Below are 24,678 nucleotides of genomic sequence, written 5' to 3' on the forward strand. Positions count from 1 at the left end.
GTAATTTAAATACACAATATCATGTTACTCTTATTTCTAATGAATTTCATATTATCTATATATATATATATATATATATAATCCTATCGGGATGTTTGCAGTGCTTAGAATCTATTAGTAAACTTTATATAGAAAGATATAATTTATTAAATAGTTTTCTTATCGCACTATTTATTGTTATATATTTAACATCAGATCGATTTGTTCTAGATATGGTTTCAAAAGTTATATTGTATTTTGTTTAAATAATTTATCGTACTTATTTATGTAATTATCGATGATTATTTATCTGTATGTATTGTATGTGATTAATTTTAATAGATCTTATATTTAATTGTTGGTTTAAATTTAAATTAATTCATTCTTCCTTTGTCAAAATGATAAACTATTATGTCGTGTATCTAAGGATGTTGCTCAAACTAAAATAAATTTAAAACATGTAGTGACATTAATCGAAATTTAGTTTTGTGATCGAATAAATTATATGGTCAATAGCAATGGTGTCTTTATTTTTATCTTTCTAATATAAGGGGAAACGGTAAGTAATGTCGTTTCTGTCGATATATTTTACAGAAAAACCGATTGATTTGTTACCGCTCCGGCATTGAAAATTTATACACAAAATATTAAAAGTACTAATTACTTTGTGGTAGAAAATTGGGATCGTTAAAATTACTGATCATATGGATTTTTAATCATGATATTGCAGTGATCATTTTCTTATTATTATTATGTAATCGCTTTGTTTACCACTTTATATCTGAAGGCATGAGGATATTATTAGGGTAATATATTATCAAAGTAAAGTTTTTTCTGTCGATTTATAGAAAACCGAGTGATTTGTTACCGCTCTGGCATTGAAAATTTGTATACTAGATATTAGAAGGTTGTTGATAACGGAGGTGCATATATTATTGATTAGAAATAAAAAAAATTGTTGATACTGTAGTCGTGTGAATTCAACTTAAGTAATCGACATTACTTTCCGATCCACCTAATATATAAATTTACATAAGAGGTAAGCAACTTTTTTAATTAAAGATCCAATTCAAATTTCAATATTTTTTGGGTGTTCGCAAATAATGCATTTATTATTTACAAAACTTTATTTTATTTAACATTAGAATTATGAAATAAATAAATTTTAATGGAAAATAAAAACAAACAATATTAGAAAGAAAAAACGAATATACTTACATGAAAATTTATATAAGAAATTTGGCAAAATTTTTTCGATACAAATGTAAGTGAAATGAAAGCGTTCTAACCGTGCATCACTCAGTTTTGATCTGTGGTTATTATTTTTTAATTGTGTCTGTTTAGTACCCGCCGCCATTTTATTACAACGAATGTAACAACATATTGTATGTTAGAGAAAGTGAAAAAATTACGTATATGTTTCCACCATTCGAGGTAATTTACAAGATCACCTAATGAACACAACCCACTATGTTTGCCAACCTGTAGTTTTCACAATAGAATCTTATTGTATTAAAATATACATAAAAATGGATGTAGAGATCAATTTAAATTTAGAACGTAGAATCAAATCGGTCTTTATATTACTGGCATATTTCAATTTTAAAGTCCAAGATAATTCTGATACTAAATTCTTTTAATTTTTTTCTGATCACTTTTTTTATAAAACTGTAATAAGAACATTTCACTCCCAAGCTTTATCATCAATTTAATAGTATATTTTTTAAACATATTACTTTATAATTAAGAGGCAATACAATGAAGTGTTCCTTAGAACTGTATACAGTTGACGTGATAGGCTCCCTCTAGATGGATCGACGACATAGTTAAGATCACGAGAAGTAACTGAATGCTGGCAACGCAGGACCGGTCATCGCCGCGATATTTTGGGGAAGCCTTTGTTTTTCAGTGGACGTCCTTCGGCTGAAAAGAAGATATAATGGAAGAGAGATAAATATTCCAAACCAACTGTGAAAAACTGAAATAAAAATTGTGATTTATAAATATGTAATAGTAAACGATAACAAAATAATGAATATAAAATAAAACCTAAATAGACATGGGAATTGTAAAATAAAGATTGAAAATAAAATTTTTAATTGCTTCAGTATTCCAGAGGGTAGGCAAAGAAGGTGAGACGATGTATGATAGATAATTAAGTATGGAGAGGAAAGGTAGAGAATTAGAAAGACAACAAGGAAATGAATGGAAGATTTTAAGAAGAATAAAAGAGAAGCGTGAAAATTGCAAAAAAAAATTACGTAACTTAAACTGGATATTGTTAGTAATTTAAAATATAGATTAAAATATTTACTTTTTACTTTAATACCGTAACATGTAAATACGTAAATAAGAAGATCGTAAATATTAAACTTATAGGTAAAAAGGCATGGACGCTTATGTCTGTGAAGTATAGATTCTTAAAAAATATCTCACGCCTTAAAGAAAGCGCGTAAATAATGTCATGTCAATGTCAAATTATTAAATAATTATAATTTCTTTTGGTATTTATATTTATTGGTTATATTATATTACAATAAACATTTCTTGTCGTCAATTTTGTGTTTAATTACGATAGCAAACAAATGATTTATCAACAAAAACGACGTCGGAATGAAACTAAGAATAGAAATCAAACGCGTAATAAAAATCGGGGAAAGCAAAACTTTGCCAATTCCGTCCGCAGTGGAAGGAGATACAAGATAATCCCTTTGGCACAGTCGAACTTTCGTGTAAACCGAACCGCCATCCACCCTCTTTACTTTAGGAGCCAAAGCTTTTTGAACTTTACAGTTGTGTACGATCAAAATGAAAACGAACTCTGTGCGCTGATAATATGGAATAGTATTTATCGTTACCTCGGTTTATACTCTACTGGTATCAAACTGTTTAGGATAAAGAGGACATTGGCCCAGACGCCAAAATCGAAATCGAACGTAGGCCGAAGCAGTCCGAAGCGTGCCGAAGTTGCAAATCGACCGGATTCAGGACGATTCCCCTAACGGTACGTAATATGGGGTAAGATTGATCCTATGCGACAATCGCGTATTGATGCCACTGTCTTTAATTCAATACCATACATATCGTCGCTCGGTTTTGTTTTACTTTTATTTATACGAGAAACACACAATATTACACTTTTATATATCCTTTCGTATATATTAAATGATTGGTTATCTATTTAAGATATAATAGGAATGAATTAATTGATCATTTGACAGCAAAAACTTTTAAAACTTGTACACCTATATGTAATTCCCATTCATAAAATAATTACTCTAAAATTTAATTTTAATATTTTTGGAATTATTGGTATTTCGATAAGTTGTTACATATATTTATTGACAGCAAATAAGCTATACGTTTAACCTATATATATATATAATTTACTTTACCACCGATGTACAAACTTATCACGACAACTATGAAACTTAGAGATTTGGAACTTAGGAAGAATGTTCCTTCCGTCGGATAGAAGTTATATATAGGTATAACTTCTAGATAGGTTGAATAGGTGTTTATTAAAAAAAATCAAAGTTTTTTCTATTTAATTCTATTTAATCTTTATTTTGACATATTAAAAATTAAAAGAATTGCATTATATTAAATTTCTCAACAAACTCAAAATTTAAAGGGCATATGAAATGTACGGGATCGTCTATTTATATATTCGTGTTTATACGTATCTACAGTTTTTTCATATAAACAAGGAATTTTAATTATTTGCCTTAAAAGAAAATTTATTTTTGATCCCTTGATTACAATTTACCTCAGCGATTTAATTCTCATCTCTAAATACGATTCGTAATAAGTTTTATAACGTTTCCAGAGAAAACATTTATAAATATTTAACGAAATATTTTTATAACACGATTTCATTTTATGATTATTGGCCTGTGTGTGGAATATATAAACGGATTAAATAAATAAAAATGATGTAATAAAAATAAAGGTGATTTAATTATAGTTAAAAAAAAACTAGGTAACAGTAAAATAGACTGATATAACTAATGCAGAAGCAAAACTGCATCGTGATCCAAACTGTCAATATGAAAAGTATAAAAAAAACATAAGAGATTTTAAATGACCAAGACAGTCGACAACAATATACATTTGTTGTTATTAATTTTATAATGTTTCCTGATAATTATACAGTTTATATTTAGTCAGCTGAATTAAAATAAAAGAAAAGTACAAATTGAACATGAAATTTATTTCTTATGAAACATTATCATGAAAAGTAAATCTTCACGTTAAAGGTAGACGTTTAGATTTAAATTCCTAATGACGCCTCTGCGGGTGTAGTCCACAATGGCAGCCATTTCGTTATTAATATTTTCTTTATAACCCGCCAGGGATTTCGCGTTACTAGCGTAAACTTTGGATTTAAAATATACCAGAAAAAAAAAAAACTCCATAGGGGATACGTCGTGTTCATTGTTCGAATCTGAAATACTTTGCAGTTCAGTTCAATATGTTTTCATACATTTAAGATATTTTTAGTAAATATACATTATCGAAATGAAAAAATATTTAAACTATAACACAATATAGTTTAACAGTTTATTTCATCATTTTCTGCGTTAAGAAAATAATTTATTTCTAATTTTAAAATTGTTCTTTTTTCAAATTTTTTTAACAATATTAATGTGATATTCCATCATTTGTTTATATTTATATTCTGTCAATGTCGAACTGGCCTATATTTATTTGTTAGGCGTATGTAAATATATATCACCTACTTAAGTTATAGACTCTTTAATAAGTTTAAACAGTTTATTATTAATACATTCTGTAAACGAAGTAGTATGTCTACCTTATGGGCGCAAGTCCTGTGGTTTGTTTACTATCGTGACCTGGGATATGGTAGCCATGACATGTGGTGAGGGTAAGAGGAACTACCATAGGCAGGTAGAGCTGATTCGAGGCTGATTCAATGAGTCCACTCAAAGGCAAAAGGATGGACACTGTACGCTTGCTTCATCTTTCACAGCAGAGTGGTAGTCACGGAGGAAGAAGTGTCCTAAGTTGACGGCAGAGTCAAAGATTGTTTTCTGAGACCAGAGAATGTGACCTGTACGTGTGAGAACTCATTTTTTTTATCCCAATGGCTTCTTTGTGATGGACTTGGCGCAATCTGCGGAAATGTTAGATAAAGAGAGAACATAAAGAAGTTTTATTAGATGTAATTCCACCGTTCCTTTTTACCGTTCTTTGGTAGAGATGGTATGCGAAGTCATTTATACCGCAAACAAAAAAGATACATCTTATTTATTGTTATGTTGTCATATTAAAGCTCGATTAGTAATTAAATGATTTTGTATTAAAAAAGTTGCCGCATACGCATTTGCGATACATAATCATTATCTGATTTATGCTAAACAGATATTAGGTGGTATTTAGTATCTTTAAATGATTAATAATAATAAAAAATTTTTTTAATTCGTCTTATCGTTTTCATGGATACACATATGGAAGAAAAATTAAGAATACAGCCAATGCATTGCCTGATGTTAAACAGAATATTGATTCACTTAAAAAAACTGTTGCTAAAAAAGTTTGCAGTTATTGAATATCTGACCGCATCCAACGGTACCTTTGATTTGATAAACCACAGATCATAAAAATAAACTCCTACTAAGAGTGGTCAGCGAAACGAGTTTTAAAACTAAAATTAAAATATTTCTAAAGTTGACAGTTGAAAACCCTTTAATCTTTTACAAATACTTTTATAATACGAATAGTAAAGTAAAGTAATAATCTACCGGCGTCGTTGCTTCCAGCTGCATATAACTTGGGAGACTTATAGTCAAGAGTGAATTAGTTTATTCTAGGTAAGCAAGTACCATCGTAGACTTTGTCATCGCTTAAAATCAGGCACGACAGAGGTCAAAATGCTTTGCCTATAAACAATAAAATATAGAAGTTTATGTACTTTAATCGATTTGAAAACCCATGATTGCATAATACAAATAGTTTTATTTTTTAAGTAAGAAAAGGACCAATATTTAGCCACTTCCGCACATGCAGTGGTAGTCGTGCAACAAAGTGCACCGCCCGCCAGCCCGCTGGTAAATGCGTATGCGGCAAACAATGCGAATCACACAACCGCCACGATCAAATCACTCAACACGTGTTCCACCCCTCCACAGATACACAAACACAGAGTACTCTATGTTTGGCACTAATCAGTGTAACATAACTCCTAAAAATGCCCCGTGGAGGTGCACTTTGTTGCACGACTACCACTGCATGTGCGAAAGTGGCTAAATATTGGTCCTTTTCTTACTTAGGATGAACTTCCGCAAGGTAACGCCTGATTCCATTAAATATTTTATTTTTTATAATATCATAATTGCAATTAACTTTTTTGTCAACTCATTTCATGACACGTAGAAGTAATAAGGTTAAAATAATATTTTGAACCGGCTATATTACTTCTGAGGCAATAGATTCCCACTGGAAGACTTAGGCCTCCCCCAAAGGTCGCCACGGTAACTGGTCCCGCATCCAGTAACTTCTCGTGACCTAACCATATCGTCGGTCTACCTAGTGGGGACCTACCGACGCCTCGTCTACCTGCTCGTGGTCAACAGTCGAGAATCTTTCAGCCCCAATGAAAATCAGTTTATTAGACGATACTGAAAGTAAAGCGGATAAAAGTTAACATGATAATGTATAAAACTAAAAGAAAAAAAAATAGAGAAAAATCAACTTCTGCGATACATCGTCACTTTTTTTTTTAATTTCGGTCGAGTAAAAATGAATTACGAACGTCCAACCTCACAGTCCTACAAAGGACCACAGATAACATAAAGCATTGGAAACGTCGGTAATTTAAAAATAGCGGATCCGTTTTAACGTGCTATAAGCGGTTTAAAGCAATCTCTTTCCATCTTAATGAGCAGCTCTTAAATCGAATAGTTTTCACTGTTCCAGGCTTACACTCATCCAGTGATGGAGAAGGAAAAAGAAAGAATGAGCATCTTTACTGTCAAGAATATGAAGAATGTCTTGAAGTAAAAAAGTAAGAACGTACTACTCCAAAAAGAAATAAACAACTTCTGAACAAAGACAGGAATAGAATATATGAGCAGATAAATCGGTATATTGGAAGACATTGAAATCTTTTACTAACACATCAAATCAATTATCTAGAAAAATTCAAGACAGTTAAAAGACTTCAATTTATTATTTAATTTTTCAATAAAAGCGTAACATTTATTAACAAATAAGTGATATTGACTTACAATCTTCAATTACATAGTATTTAATTTTGGTTTTCATGTTGTCAGTTGCAAAAAGGAGCGTGCGATGGAACTTTATAACAGCAAAAAACCTTTTAATATCATACAATTAATATTTTCACGTTTCATGTTCGTAATTCAGATCAAAAGTATTTTTTAATTATTGACAAATTATTATGTTCTCGTAACATTTTTTTTCGTATTTCAATACTTTCATTTATTTTAAAACTTGTTTTTAAAACTGGCCAGTTCTAAAATCATTTAAAATAGTGTTGTTAATAATATATTTTTATGGCTTCAATAAAGGCGGAAGTTATTAAATATAAAGGTTATATCTATCTCAAAAGCAACTTAAACAAATGCGTGGAAAAATAATTATTTGATGTATTTTTATAACGCAAGGATAAATAAAAAAGAAGCTTTTTTGACCATACTACGTTAGGAATAAATGACAAGTGATAACCTCTTTTATATAATAATAGAAGCGAAGTGTTTAGTAACCGTATGATATTAATTAATTCAACGCTTTAAGTTTTTGAATAGCTAAAAATTATTTAAATATAAGAATGTGTATAAATTATCTATAAACAAAATATGAAAAAAGAAAATAATTTAAAAATACATATTTGATGTGTTTTTGCATCTGTATCTAGACAGGGAAATAAAATTAAAAAGATTTTATCAACAACTTTTAAAAATAATAGCACTGTAAAAATAATCCACACAAGTTCTAGCTCTATGTAACGTTGTTTGTTTACAATCGCCTGCTATAAATAGCACTCTATGTATAGCTTTCCCGTCAAAACTTGTTTCCGTCGCGGCGAAGTTGCTCTCGGTTTTCAGGGGCAGCCACGTGCTCGCTCGTTTACAAATATTCAACCACTAGCGACATCTATTGCCGTAACTTATAACCAAAAAGGGAAAAGCGCCATCTCTCGAAAAATTTTTATCCTTTTTTTTGTTCGAATTGTAAAAACAGTATTTGCTGCCTTTAGCAGTCCCGTCTTGAATATTAAAAAAAACATTGCCGAATCGTATTGAAATATATTACAGTTAGCTCACTTGACAGGCTTTTGGCAACGTTGCCAATTTGGAAGTAGTGCTATATTCAGAGCGGGGTTCATTTAATTGGAATAAATAAGATTCTGGTACCACGAACCGGGTCAAGCGGAATAAATTTGAGAGTGATTCGTAGACTAGACCTACATTTTAATAAATTATTCCATCACTGTAACACAATTACAAATTAGACCTTAAACATTAAATATACTTGTCTCTACAGTGTAAATCATAATATTAAAATAAATAAATAAATAATATTAAAACGGAATTTTCGTATCGATTGTATTACAAATAAAAAATCGGGGCAACAGGCCATGAAAATATTGAATAAGTGATTTTCTTAGAAATTCATGAGAGCTAAAACTTAAATGCAGCACTCCCAGTTTGACAATAGATTAACGTGCTACTAAGGCATCACTCCGACGCCCTCCCTAAGGAAGCCAACATTATCGGTGTGATCCCTCACTCCCTGTATAAGTTTGGTTAGGGGTAAGTTCCCCTCCTTCCGATATATCTATCGCGTTAGAACTTTAAAGTGTGAGCGAGATGCAAAATGGTGAGAGGAATGGGAAAACACATGACTGAATACTAAGCCGCATCAAACATGCGTTTATGCTTCCACGTGTATCGTTCCATTTATGCTGTTTTATGATCCTATATTTTTTTTAGTTAATCCTAAATTAAATTATTGCCCAATAAAAACTTTGAGTTTTTTTTGTTGTGTTTCCATCTGGTAAAGGCTACTTTTTTAATGGCCGCCGTTCTCGTTTAACACTCTCTTGTCTCGACTTTCACAATTTTTATTTTTCTATCTTACGTCCTTCACATTATCATAGATTATTTTCGTTTATTTACAATCCTTTCACATATCGCCTCTATTCCTTCGCCACAATCTTTAAAACACTGTTAACTATTTAAATTTTTGTTTCGTACAACTTATTTCTATTTTAAATTGTATCACATTCATTTTTTTTTTGCTTTACTCGACCTTACGTTCAAAGTTTTGATTTTTCTTATAACCTATCTTGTAATTTTTCGACAGTATTTTAAAAATACGTGTTGGCATTGTTCATTTGTGAAAACAGTATCAGTTTCGTAGTTATTAATATTATTAGATACATATACGAATATTGCGAGTTAAAGTTGTATGTACATCCTTTGTAAAATGATGTATGTAGATAGCAAATCTTTGTATAGATATCGAATACAATTTTACATTAGGATACGATGTAATGTTCAAATAGTTTTCACTGTTGGAATTAAAAAAAAATATTTGTCACAGGACTTTTGTGTGCTGTGAGATATTTCACTTTAAATAATTTAAAACCAGATAGCACATCGGGCAGAATGATGTGTTTGCGTTCAGGCTAGTTTAATGTTCATTAAAAATTTGATTTTATATAATTAAATAAAAATCAAGATACGGTTTGTAGAATGTAAATTCTTTATTTATTCTTCTAAATCATTTTCATCTCCTAACTATCACTCTCTATCACTCCGTTCAATCAAACGCACTTTTGTCAATGCTTCTTTTAGTCCTCGAAACTTTGATCAAGCCAAATCGAAGTTCAAGATCTTCGATTCGGCTTTTATCTCCTTAATAGTATCAGAACGGCGTCCTCGCATTGGCCTTTTGAGTTTGAAAATCCAAAAGTCGCACGAAACCATATCAGGCGAACAGTGGTTACGGAACTGTATGAGTCGAGTTTTCGGCAAAAAAAGTCGCGAAGATACAATGCAGTATGACATTGACCAATCAAGACTTCATGTGTTTTTATTGTTAATTTTTAATTAAAAAATTCTAAAATATACTCGTAGATTTAAAATTAAAATTTCACCTTACTTTTTATCACAGTGTTATGTAGTTCTCGTTCACCTGTTCTTCTTAGGTATGAGGCAATTATCATCCGAACAAAACGTAGTCTTGAATCAATGTAATGTGACAAGTTATTCATCGTATTTTGAATAAAGAATTTTTGAATATGAATTTGGAAATATTTCGATCTAAAGATGTATTCAAAGGTATATATTTATTCAATGTTGCTTCGGTAGTGAATTGCGAAAGGAGAAGAATCACAACGCACACATATCTCCTCCATATCTTTGAGGTGTATTGAGGTGATGAGAGCAGAAAAAGTCTTTATCATTATCATCATATCATCATCATTAAAGAAGTCGGCAAATTTTAGAATATAACAGGAATATAGCAGCGGTAGCGCAGTGGTAGAGCACCATGACTTGCGATCATAGGTCGCGGATTCGATTCTTGTGTTACAATATTAACTATGGCCTCTGCTCATAAACATATTTTAAGAGATTGGACAGCAGCATCCTCTGCTTACCATAATAACGCACAGTGATCGCAAATCCAAACATGGAGGTTTTGATATATACCCTACATATTTGAAGGATGCCTAAGCAGTGAGCGTCTATGGGTTCAAATAACTAATCAGTCTTATTCGAGATATATAGATGAGGTCTATATCATATGAAATGTATAATGAGATGCAAAAATTATGTGAAGGTACAAAATAAATAAATAAAACAAAATATATCAATCCCACGTAATACAGAATTAGTTTATTATCATTCCATGTTAAATAGATCTACAGTATTGGAAAAATAAATAACATTTTCACACTTTACAGTTATGAGCTTTTTTTTTTAGTTTTTAACGCTATACCCGTTTTTAAACTTCGCCGAAAACAATGCTGCAGATATTAAATTACTTAACAATATAGGGTATGAACTAACGACGCGATCTATTTCAACTATACCTCTCATTTTTAATTACGAAAATCGATTTAATTTTTTAATTAACTCATCTCTTTTATTTTTAGAACATTCGTTTTGTTTTTCGAGAGCGTCATCGTGTACTTATATAAGTTATTTACAAATTTGATATAGTAATAAATTCATATGCGTATTGTTTGTATTTTGATTGACGTTTAGTACATACAACGATTTAGTTATACTAATTAAATAGTATAATTAAAGGTTCTACAGTTACATCAGAACGCATGATTGACACTGTACATATTTATGACCCAAAAAATGTATCATAATTGCAAATATATATTTCTTTATAAATATATAGTGTTACAGTTACAGATATCACATAATATCTAATATGTTAGAAGGTTATACTAATTTGAATTTCGAATTCTTGAAATGTTCATCGTAACGTAGATAAGCCTTTTAAATATTAAATCTAATGTTGAAATCAAAGGTTTTCATATCACAGTAAACGAGATTCAAAAAATGATATATTTGCCTGGCTGTTATGTTATTCGCCATTTATTTCTCTTGTGATCTTAAAAAACATGTAGTATAACTGAAAGCTAGGAGTGTTTTTTTTTTAATTTACCTTACACCTAAACCTTTTATATATACTTCATAATACATTTACAAGGAAGGCTCAAAGTAAGGCTTAGTTCCTTCCAATTGTTACTAACATATTTTTATATGATTTTACATTCATTTTTTTTCTTAAGAAAATATAACTAAAAGGCATTATAGCTATCAAGTCAGAAAGGTTTCTTAAAGCCCTAGGTTTCGTTTAGAGCACAATTATATGGAAGTGAATGAACTGCTGAGATCGTGTGAATATTTCATAGTGAAAGCTTGATATACCATTAAAGTGATGTAATTTAGATTTGTATAAATTTACTCTATGTAAATATCTTCGATTGGATAAGCAGTTTCTATGAATTTCTGATAGAATCTCTGGAACGCCCTCCTGGAAGCAAAACATAATTAATTTTTAACATTATATTCAAATTTATAAGACCTGTTGAGTAAGTTTGGTACAATAAATATGCATAAACATATTTAAATCTCTAAAAATGAGACTATCGTAAGGCGCTGGATGCAGGACGCTTTAAGGTTCTATGTGCGAAGCCTTATTCTAGCAGTGGACGTCTTATAGCTGAAATTATGATGATAATAAATGTAATATGAATAATTAAATATTATATTACAACATATAAAAATAGTGAATAATGTTAGAATTAATGTAAAAAGTTTATTTTAAAAAATATGTTTCTAAAAATGTGTTTAAAAAAGCTCCGTTACAACAGACACAGAGATACTCGTAAATACCGATAAATAAAAATAACTATGTACTGATTGATTTGTAAATAAATAAATATACTTTGGTGCGATCAAAAACAAGTAATTCAAAAACTATATAGCGTATCAGGAAACTTGAAGTTTTAAAATATGTTAATGTCGTATTTTATTAAACATTTCATCGCAGAACACAGAGATAGAAGCGAGCTTAAATATAACACTTGTGATTTTTTGATATGGTCTACACCTTGCATGGCGGCGCAAAATTTATTTGAATTTCAGGATTTACGCAAACGATCTGCGAATATACAACTACTCTGTATATATGGATATATAATAGCTTCAACCTTTAGTATGATATTTAATAAAACGGCTACACCGACAAACAGAGTGGAACAGTCAAAATATATAAAAAAGGTACACAAGAAATACCCGACAAAAAGGACTAGTGGAATTAATATCGAAATATAAAATACATAAAAAGAGTGAAAGCAACTTGTGATGAAAATAAAGATGGATTATAGTCAAGACATATACAATAAGGAACAAAGGACTGTAAAAGATCGTATTTAAAGACAATTTTGACAAATTTTCCCTTGAAACGAATTTAAAAAATTAAAACATCTCGTATCTAACAAAAAAAAGGACACAACGAAAAATATTTTACAATACTATGATAATTGAGACTAAGGTTTTTTGAAAAATTAGAACATAGTGCCAAATAACAAAATAACAACAGAAATTGAAATAAACATAAAGAGTCTGTGGTAAAAAAAAACAATCTGTGATAATGTGAAGTAATGTAAATAACTGTGATCCAGGAACAAACATGCAAGAAAGGAGATCTGCAAGTGAAGAATGACAGATCACATGAAGCGTAAAAGGAATGAATAAAACATAATGTGAAGGACGAAAGAGAATGTATACACACAAGACAAGGGAAACGAAAGACCACGAAAAACAAGGGTCATTAAATAAACAAGATCTGCATCAAACAAAACAAAGTACATGTGACACATTGCCCGAAAATGATGAAGAGAAAATCAGAAGCTTTGAATCGAAGAAAGAAGGCAGAAAGAGATAACGTGCACTGACCAAATCCATGCCATAGATAAAAAAGTACACGCGGCTATTACCATATAAATCAATAAAAAATTCATGGACCTTAAAAATGAAAAGTACAGAAAAGGAATTTTATAGAGTATGTTAATTAAAAAACTTACCCAACTGCTTCCGCAACAGGACGCGTTGACTCCTGTCCTCGAAACACATGGCAAGCGAACCGCTGATACGATGGGTGTTTTGTGATGAATCCAAGATACCGATGATCGCGGGGATGAAAGGCGCAGAAGGAGACGTTCTTCAGCGAATAGAAGTAATCGATGCATGGAACATTTGAAACGTCTTTCTGTGGGAGTCAAGTGAATATTTTAACATACGTTTATATGTTGTACAATTTCATACTTAATTATCTATATTATTATGAAAAATAATATGTAATAATTACATAATATTTTAACTAATGATGAACTTAAATGCATGTACTCTGTCTTTTAGTGCCATTTCAAAGGGAGGTTGCTTCTCATGACTCGTTTCGACTGTTTTTACCTATTTTAAAATATTACATCATGTTTTATTTATTTCAATAATTAAATTGTCAACTCTGATAGTACAAATGTAAACCTAGGCGGTTTCTTATACTATATACAATGAACAAAGTCCACATAATTCTAAATTTCCTCTTTATATATTTCCAATAGTATAACTTGGAAGTGGCCTATATCCCTTCTTATAAGTAAACGTTTTACTCTGCACTTACTTGACCCTTAAGGCTTGGGGTGTAAAGTTAAATATACATCAACTTAATTCAACGATTCGAACTTAAATCTCACTACGTGTAGGTACAACGAAAAAATGTTACTGATTTTGACACTTTAAATAAATAAATAGATCAATATTTCAATGCTGGAGAATCGATTTTACATCAATCAGTAATAAAATAAATATTAAACAGAGTAATATTGAACAAGAATATTCAAGAAGCGTGATATATTTATATTAAAAGTTAATTTATTAAACTTGATATATAGGCGCCCCATTAGGTAAACTGACGATATAATTAGGGTAGTGGAAAATCATTGTCATCGTGGTGGTGTTTGGGGGAAGCCTATACCTTGCAGTGGGAGTTCATCAGCTGAAAAGAACAAGAACTTTGATATTTCAAGTAAGAAAGGGACCAATATTTAACCACTTCCGCACATGCAGTGGTAGTCGTGCAACAAAGTGCACCGCCCGCCACCCCACTGATAATTGCGTATGCGGCAAACAATGCGAATTACACAACTGCCACCTTCAAATTACTCAACACGTGTTTCACCCCTCCACAAATACACAAACAGAGTACTTTGTGTTTGGCACTAATAGGTGTAACATAACTCCTAAAGATACCCCGTGGAGGTGCACTTTGTTGCACGACTACCACTGCATATGCGAAAGTGGCTAAATATTGGTCCTATTCTTACTTAGGATGGACGTATGTAACGCCTGATACCATTAAATATTTTATTTTTTATAACATCATAATTGCAATTAACTTTTTTGTCAACTTATTTCATGTCACGTAGAAGTAAGTTACACAAATTAGTGCCAAACACAGAGTCCTGATTCCATTAAATATTTGATATTTCATTTTCTTTTTTAAAATAATGTAGCGTAGAAAGTTAATAGAAGCACGTATGGTGTTAATAACTGAATTAAAAACGCATGTTGTTATACATTTGTTATAACTCTCTGAAATTTTATTTGGTCCCTGTCGCAGAACAATAGAGACTCTTTTGTCAAATGTTTGTCAATTCTGTTTTCAAGAGCATTAATTTTATTTCATAGTGCTCCATGAGCTTAATATGTATTTGAAGTAGTTAAAAGCGATATGTCTATAAAAGTATAATTTTCCGACCAAAGTGCCAAATCGAATGATCAAAAAGATAGAAACATTTTTTATACGAATAGAATATTACTAGCACTTTTGAATCGTTAATTAATATAAAATGTCGAATTTTTATACCTACAAGAAGCTACCACTGACTCGGAAGGTAGTTCTCTGAAGAGCCGGCAAGAAACTCAACAGTTGCTCTTTACAAATATAGTTTTTGAAAGATTTTTGACATTTATTAGCTTCATGAATGAACATCGACAACGAATTTAAAATTAAAAATTATATATATATATATATATTATATATATATTTATATATATATATATATAATTGTATATATATATATATGTATATATATATATATATATATATATATATATAATCACATTTATATATATTGCAAATGTTTTTATTAAGAAAACATAAGATAATATATAATTTATTGATACATACCGATGGTTTCCCGCGATCGACCATACGCAAACCCTGATCTGACACTTCCAAAATACACGGTTGCGCTGTTGAATTGGGGTCTCCAGTGAAATCACCAATTATTTTCTTCACCGCTTGACACACGACACTTGTACCTTTATGCGCTAACGTCTCCACTGACCCCATGTATCTGGTTAACGTATGGTTCAATTAGCGTAAGACAATCTGTTCAAACTATTTTAATTGACCAATTCGATAACCTACCCGAGGAGGTACCTCTCCCTCTTGACCATCGCGTTCGCTGGATCGAAGTCGTTGTATTCCATATCTACAGCATACGCCGATGGAAATATTCCTTGTTGACCAGTTCTCAGATTGACACCTGTTACAATATTATTAGTGTTAATTTATTTAATAATTTACTCTTTATTGAAATTTTAAAAAAATTGCGACGTAAATAGATACCCCAATAGATAGACCAAGCCCTTCAATAGACATTTCAAGGGATCTATCTGTTGACGTATTCATAATAAAAAATTAACAGAACACCACATGTAATGTGCAAAAACATAGTTTCGTTTGATTTATGCAGCCATTTAGGTTATATCTGGTAAAGTGTATATACGAGTATAAGTCTGTGTTAAACTTTATTAAGAAAAGTGTCGATGCGGAGTTTCTTTCTGCTTCTTCTGAGTGTAGATCAATAAGAGTTCTGTTAAAAATTCCTAGTACAATATACATATTTTATGTTTATTGTTTTGTACGAATTTTTGTGCTATAAAAATTAAATTATGAAAAATTGTTATTAAGATCTTGTATATCACGCTCCCCAGGTACAAGCATGGGACTGCACGGTTTTTTTTTATTATTATTTGACCCCTGCGATTGGAGAACTCTTGTACATTCCCCTATATTAGGTACGCAGGGAAAATATGGTCTCAATAAATTTTTAACTGACTTTTTAATTTTAATCCTCATCTTTTATCTTTTATATTATCTTTTACATATCTTTCTATCATTCGTCATATTCTTTTCTATTCCTTCCCATACTCTATTTCCTTTTACTATGTTACCTCCCTTACTCCGAGTACTACTTTTGCATTTCTTTTTCATTTAATTTTGATTTCTAATATATTTTAGAAAACAATTTTATAATTTACATTTTACTTTTTGCTTTGTTAAATTCTACGATTACACATTTACTGAACTGACGTCTAAACAAGATAGGTGGTATCTCCAAGTGACGATAGCGATTTTGAATCAGTTTACGAAGGATAATGATAATATCTTTTAGCACCGCATAAAACATACATTTTAATAGTGCTGTAAAAACTATTTTTATAGCGTCTGTGCTATATTTACTATTATTTTAATTTTTCCGAATATTTTTGGTCACGTTTCTGCATGTGACTCTCTTAAATTATATCCTAGCTTAAACAGTGAACTATTTAAAAGTTAAACTAAGTTAAAGTTTTTTTTTAAATTTTTGGTGTCTTGTTTTTTTTTCACGACGCCATAACAATGTCCAGTTTTTAACATTTACAATTACTTCCCTTAACAATAAAATTTTTGCGTACTGTAGTCACCACGTTGGGAAAAACTGCACTAATTTATCCAGATTTTTCGTGATCTCTATAATTCAAATCGTATTTAAAACGCTCGTAGCTTGAAATTGAAAGATGTCATTATTGTTTTTCCGGTTTGATGTACTTCAAATGATTTGCTTTTTTCCTGCATTCTATTTAGTTGATTAAATTATTAAACGTTTGAAGATTTAATTTTCAATTTTAAAAAGACGGAAAAAATAATTAAAAATCATGTGATCGAATGAAGACAATGTGAAGCTGACTGTACAATTAAGAGTCGTGATTCCTTGGAGAGAGAACGAGGTATGAATTTAATAACATTGCATCTGTTTATAAAGTAAGGATAATTTGGTTAGTACACCGAAAATATGAAAGAGGATCAACATTTAAGACTCGTTATATTTACGGCTCACGTTGTACATATACAAGTCGTACGTAAATAGACGTATATTTCATTATATATTTTATTCACACGCTTAAACTTTAAAGAGGTAAATGTATAGTTAGTTTGATTTTTCTTATCATAAATGACTCCCGCTTTGCGTGACCATTTGGCACGTAACATATTCGAGTATTGTTTTTTAGTTAAAGTTTTATTATAAATATAATAAATAATCATTATATTTACTTCTTTGTATAAGAAGGCTTGAAAATAATGTTAGGGAGCCCGGAAAGTAATGTCGTTTTTGTGGACATATTTTACTGAGAACCGAAAGATTTATTACCGCTTTTGCATTGAAAGTTTGTATACTAGATATCAAAAAGTTGTTGATAACTAAGGTGAATATATTATTGAATAGAAATAAAAACTTGTTAATAATTCGTGTAAATTTAACTTACGAAAACGGTACTTTCCGATCCACGTAATATATTACATAAATACACGACTCACCTTCGCACCATAAATCCTCAGCTTCTTTTTGAACGTAAATCGGATCACCGATTTCTACTTCCAGTTCATCGTGATGTCTAGGGTTGAATTTATGTAACGCCCTATGTGTCGCTTCAAGCATCTCGAGGTGACTGTGTGGAACTGTTGTGGTATTACCACCACAATTAATACCATTAATACTGCAACTCGATGTCGGTGAAACTGAAAATGTTATCTTCTAAACAATAGTCTGAGACAAGAAACTATTTATAAGTGCGTACTTTTGCAATATTTCATGCAAGCGTGAACTTTAAAAGGGCTGCTTTGAAATCGAATGAATAGAAGCCTCTCTTTTGTTATTAAAATGGCTCAATTATATGCTCAACGTATGCGTGAAGCGTATAAAAAGAAATGTTTTTTTGTATACCCCAATACGAAGAGAATTGAAAAGCATCCACGAATTGCACTGAAATAATTATTGTACATCTAAACATGAAACGGTAAGGAATGATAAGATAAAAGTAAATTTGATATAAATGGAATTGAACAAACCATTTTGTTGAAGCGGAGTCGGAGATAGGCTTTTAGGTCCTGTGTCGATTGGCGAATGGGCGGTGCTGTGGCCGCTATCGACGTCACCGAGACTCTGAAGCCTTTCGGAGTCAGGACTAGAGTCTTCGTCGAGGAGATATCCGCATTTGAGAACCAAAAGCGGTCGGGTCTGGCCTCCCGGTCTCATAACCAATCCCGCTATTGCTCCCAATTCATCGGCAAGAGATGCAGGTTGATTGGAAGCCATGACTGTTGCTGAAAAATTATCGAAATAATCCTTATTCAAATATAAATTGATTCTACAAATATTATATATAATTCCTAACATATCCTTATCGTAGTCTACATATTTTAGTGTACATAATAATTAATGACAATAATAATAAAGCTTTATTTCAATCCATACAAATGACTTAAAGTTACTTAAATCATTTTGTATGGACCCCCTCAGGATAAAAGCCTCCTCCAAGGCTTTCCCTTTTTCTCTGCCTTTGGCATCTTGAAGCCACCCGTAACCTACCGCAGCAACAATCTCGTCAGATATATACAAAACCAGCGTATATATTATCTATAAAATCAGTATATTTTAAACACTCGTAGTCTAATAACAGACTATAGATTCTGTTTTAAAATTTTGAAAAAGTTAGTGATTTTAATGCTACTTAAGCAATCTTTTATTAAAGTTTCTTAACTTTAATTTTTTTTTCAGTGGATATAAAACGAAAATCAGAGAAAGAGGCGATACTTTGCTTTTTTTTAATTTACAATAGTCTTAAAGAGTTATAGATGATGACCAATTAATGCGCTATATATTAAAAGATAGATGGTCAATCTGCGATGGATAGAGATATTTCGGGAAGTTGATGGATGCAGGTGGAAAGACTGAAACTTCAGGTCGATCTTTTAGGGAGGACTATGCCTTGCAGTACGCTTTCATCGGCTGAAAAGAAGAGATTTATATGTAAAACTCTTGTCTTCATATTTGTAATAACATTTACAAATTAATCTAGCATATAATAATTATACGAATATGCTGGATTAAAACAAAATAATAGATACGAATAAAGATTTTTTTTATTCGTATCTATTATTTTTTCCTCTTAATAAATCCTAGTATGCAGATATATATCAAGGTATTAACAGAATGCTTTAATACGATTCTCTTAATTTTAATTTCAAATGTAAACAGAACATCTGCTTCTTAAGAAAGAACGAATGATGATTTTAAAATACTGTAATATTTTTTTTGTAAGCTGTCAATTAACGATTTTCACTTTGTAAAATATTAATAAGATTTTAAAAAAGAAATTTTGTCAATGAGCTTTTTAAATTTATACTTACCGAAGTAACGCAATGATGAGCAGGTGGAACCTTTTTTGGTTTTTTTTAATTAGTTTAAATAATTTGTATGGTACGTATTATTGTTTAGTCTTAAATATATTTTTCGAAAATCGAACATGTTTTTCTTTTTGTAGCAAGCAAATAATATTTTTGGTTATGATTATCTTTGGGAATATTTTTTTAATGTTTTTATTACATGTTCATTTGTTTTTTTTTTAAGATTTTAGTACGTATAGCAAGTTAGCTTTTAAACTGTGCTTTTTTAATCGTACCGTCTTTTTATAGAACTATGTAATTGATGTCTGAATGAGATGGTGAATGCTAAACATAAAATTATTTGAAAATTTTTAGTTTACTTTCTTATTTATAAAATTTAAGAATGGTAGGCCAATGGAACTGAAACTTGCGATCATAGGTAGAAAGTTCGATTCCCGAAATTCAATCTTACAAACTTTGTGACATTTTACAAACATACTTTGTGTATTAATCATATAGCATAGTCACTGCCCATAAACAAGTTACCAGGGAATGGGCAGCAGCGATCTCTGCGTACAATATCTAAGATATTATATATCTAAGTACAATATCTTAGAGGTAGGCCTATAATCAATAGCACTGGGCGTATATGGCCTGAAATGACGTTTCATAAAAAATCCTAAAATCTGTTGATCATTGATGCTACTTTGGACTATTTCAAAAACATTTTTTTATTATTTAAATATTTCAGTCATGTATGATAATAATATATTTATTATTATCATTCGTAATGTAATCATTACAAGTGTGTAACATATTTAATATATTATTTGATATTATTTTTTCGTTAAGCGTATGAAACATAACGCTTATTCAAATGCATCTCTTTTGTTTGTGTTTGTGTGTTCGTCAAGTTTTATTTATTATACAAACAAATTTTATTTTTAGTTGTTCATTTAATACTATGTTGTAGGTGGTTTTTGTTACTCCTTGTTGTTGAGGACATTTGTTAACAAATAGATATGAAATATATAAATAGATACTGAGTAATTATTTTTAGATTAGGGGTATGTAATGAAATATACTAAAGATTTTATTTAATGAATACATAATAAAGCGTTGTATCATATGATATTCTCTCGTTTCGATCCTAAAACGTAATAAGAAAATAAAATTAAATAAAAAGTTTAAATTTAATTTTATAACGGGTTCCTTTCAGTTCTATTTTTAAATTTAAAAATTTTATGCGTAGTGTAACCAGCCAATGTTTATTTTAATTTTCATAAAATTTGATCCGTATAGAAAAATAACTGTTGTGTATGTGTGTTGACACAAAAATATCTTAAGCATTTTTAGTTAAATAAGTTGCCGATAGATGGCACTGTCAACTTAATTGTCGTAATTTATTCCAATGGACTCGCCCAATGCTAGGCATAAACTTTCCCAAGATATATTCATATGTGGATACACCAGAATCGCCATCTTTGGCAGGCGTATAGGCGATTGCAGTGGGGTATTATGCTACGCAGTGGCCGCTGCTATCCGGTTGGGCCTGTGGAAACTTGTTTGTGAGCTACGAATCCCATAATTAATGCACAAAGTGTTATATAAGATTGCATCTCGGAATTCGAACCTGCGAATTACGATCGTAATTCCCAGTCCGCTATTTGGGCTACCATAGCTCATCAACTGAATAGAGTCATCAATCTCTTCAAAGTGGATTGGTTACTTAAATCGCAAGTCAATGTTTTGTTTGATTATAGGTATTTATTAAATACACAATACTTTTAATAAATGTTGTCATTGTATTGATTAATACTTTTGATAAAATTTAAAAGTAAACCATGTTTATTGTTAATCATTTATTTTTTTGATATAATGTATTTTGTTTTATATTATCTATCGATTTATTTCAAATCCTCAGTAGAGTTTGCGTTATGTTATTATTTTTATAAGTAAATTGTCATGAACGTGTTTCTGTTCGTAAACGTATAGATAATTCATAAACATTTTAAATAGTCGCAAAAGCAATACTATGATCATAGTTTATTATACATAACATATGGACAGACGCACAGCGCAGATGCGAAATCTAAAAATAAACGCTAGCACCAGCATCTCTATGGTAGAGACAAGGAATCGATATACAAATTGTAGAGTCAAGAAATAGAAAGAGTGATATTAACTGCTTACACTTTCTGTTCTTTGGTATCTCGGGCAGTTTCCTGCGTTTTCTTTCACCGCTTGTGAAGTTCTGGTGTCGAGGGCTGCATGGTGCATCGGAAACGTCTCCTTGATTCTTTGGTGAACCGTCTACGCTGGTCGGTGCTGTGTGGACTGCATCCGCATCACCAATACACCCTTTATCATCATCTGATGATCCATCACTCTTCGATGATGGCGAATCATCCTCTAACCCCACATTTGGCACTAATCTGAAAACGGACATTATTTAAAAATTACATCACAAATACCATTTATAAATATCATTCGATTATTTTTTTTTTGTATTTTCGCTACAGTACAAGTTGTATGGTGACATGAAAGTATAGTGTGTAGTGTTGGTTGAAAATTGTGGAAAATAATAGAAGAAGGTTAACTCACGAATAAAACGACGATGGAGCTTTGATATGTTGAGGTAATTTATCAAATACACGGCGAAATTCCTCGAACTCGCTGTCGGCCATGTCGCTTTTGCTCCTGGCGGTTGGGAAGAGAGGGTTTCGCATGCGCGACTCGATGCCCTTTATCTGTATCGACCGAGACACGGAGGGTCCAATTTCGTTACTGCGCATGTGTTAAAATACTGCGCGCGCATTCCTCGCATCCCTCTCGTGTACACCCTTCTAATTCATGAATCAGCGGGAAAAACCGACAATAACATATTTACATTCAAACATGACTCTCTTCTTATTTAATTTTCACACTATTTTACTTTTGAAACACATATCAAAAAGTATTTTTTTAATAAAAATGTTTTTATTTGGATTAAAAAGTAATTGTTTACTCTCTTTGCTCACAAGGACAAGTGAAGGGCATGAAGCCTTCACATGTCCTTGAAAAGGATTCCAAGGGCGCTATACGCGGAGAGACATGTTCGATCAAATGAAAGTAACTGGAATTAATTTCTGTAAACAACGATGTATCTTCGACATTAATATGAAGCAACAAGTGTGACAAAATTGAATATTCAAGTATCTTAAGAATATATTTTGATAAAATCGCACAGATTATATATTAAATAAACTGTATATTTTATTCGCTGATCGGTTAAAATGGAACAAAATATTTATTAACATTAACAAAAATTGTCTAGATAAATGGGATGGTTCAATGTACTATTTATATTGATATAAAGCATTTTTTTTCTGATGTTACTTGTTCAATCAATAGTTGAGAAATTTTAAATAGTTTACATAGCAGTCTAACAATAATAATAAATATATAATAGTCGACCTCACCGCAAATGTTTCATCACCAGGACATAAGACTCCCCAATTTATTTAAAATAGAATCATTTGAGAGACACAATGAGCACCTTTCGATGGAATTAAAGAATTCCTCTGTCCACCTTATAAGTGGACGTCTAACTCTATGTCCCAGCGCCTATTAATTCTTCTTATATTCCTTCTTCCACGTACTGCTATTGCAAGCTCGCCTTTTCTACTGCTATTGTTGTTCACCGTCTCGAACGTATCAATAACTAACATACATCTGCATAATTTTAAAAAAAGTAATCTAGTGTTCGTTTATATCATTTCACTTATATGTTACGTGATAATTTTAAATCTAATATATAAAATTCTCGTGTCACGGTTTTCGAACTTGAACTCCTCTGAAACGGCTTGACCGATTTTTACCAAATTTTATATGCGTATTTAGTAGGTCTGAGAATCGGCTACTATCTATTTTTCATACCCCTAAGTGATAAGGGTTGTTCACCCTTAATTTTTTTTATTTTTTTGACGAAATTTTTTGTTTTTATTTTTTTATGATACAACATACAAAAATACATACAATCCTAAATTTTCACCCCTCTACGATCAACCTTTATTTTTAAATTGAAAATTAAAAATATTTTTTTGCAAAACAACGTTTGCGGGATCAGCTAGTATGAATATAATATATCACTTTAACATCATTTCATTAGGACGTCAACTACTAAACTCCCATCCTCCCATTTATTTCTAATAGAACCTTTTGGAAACGACCTATAGGTGGATGTCCTTCGCTGTGCTTGACGGTTTGTGATCTCCACTTTAGAACTCTAAGGCCCAACGCGTTTTAGTTCTTCTTATATTCCTCCTTCCACGTACTCCTATTGCAAGCTTGTCTCTATCCATTTGATAAATCATAACTCCTGAAGATGCCCCGTGGAGGGGTGAAACACGTGTTGAGTAATTTGGCGGTGGCAGTTGTGTAATTCGCATTGTTTGCCGCATATGCATTTATCAGCGGGTTGGCGGGCGGTGCATTTTATTGCACGACTACTACTGCATGAGCGGAAGTGGCTAAATATTGGTCCTTTTCTTACGTATCATTATAATTAAAATAGGAACTAAGTGTCCGTTTATATGATTTCTCTTATATGTAACATGTTATTTTTAAATATGAACGTTTATTTAT

General features: G+C 31.1%; 1 protein-coding gene across 1 annotated transcript; it reads right to left on the minus strand.

Moving 5' to 3' along the window:
* Positions 1 to 11,954: 11,954 nt before the first annotated feature.
* Positions 11,955 to 22,739, minus strand: Aplip1 (JNK-interacting protein Aplip1). Its single transcript, XM_068764058.1, has 9 exons — positions 22,657 to 22,739; positions 22,246 to 22,487; positions 18,736 to 18,990; positions 18,611 to 18,649; positions 18,205 to 18,405; positions 15,991 to 16,108; positions 15,748 to 15,916; positions 13,583 to 13,767; positions 11,955 to 12,027 (listed from the first exon to the last, which is right to left on the minus strand). Exons 1-9 carry the CDS (start codon positions 22,737 to 22,739, stop codon positions 11,955 to 11,957), a joined length of 1,365 nt encoding a protein of 454 aa, XP_068620159.1.
* Positions 22,740 to 24,678: the final 1,939 nt, after the last annotated feature.

Source organism: Battus philenor, unplaced genomic scaffold, assembly GCF_028537555.1.
Source record: "Battus philenor isolate CCGP_79_NKW_IND1 unplaced genomic scaffold, ilBatPhil1.0.hap1 SCAF_1, whole genome shotgun sequence".
Lineage (NCBI taxonomy): Eukaryota > Metazoa > Arthropoda > Insecta > Lepidoptera > Papilionidae > Battus > Battus philenor.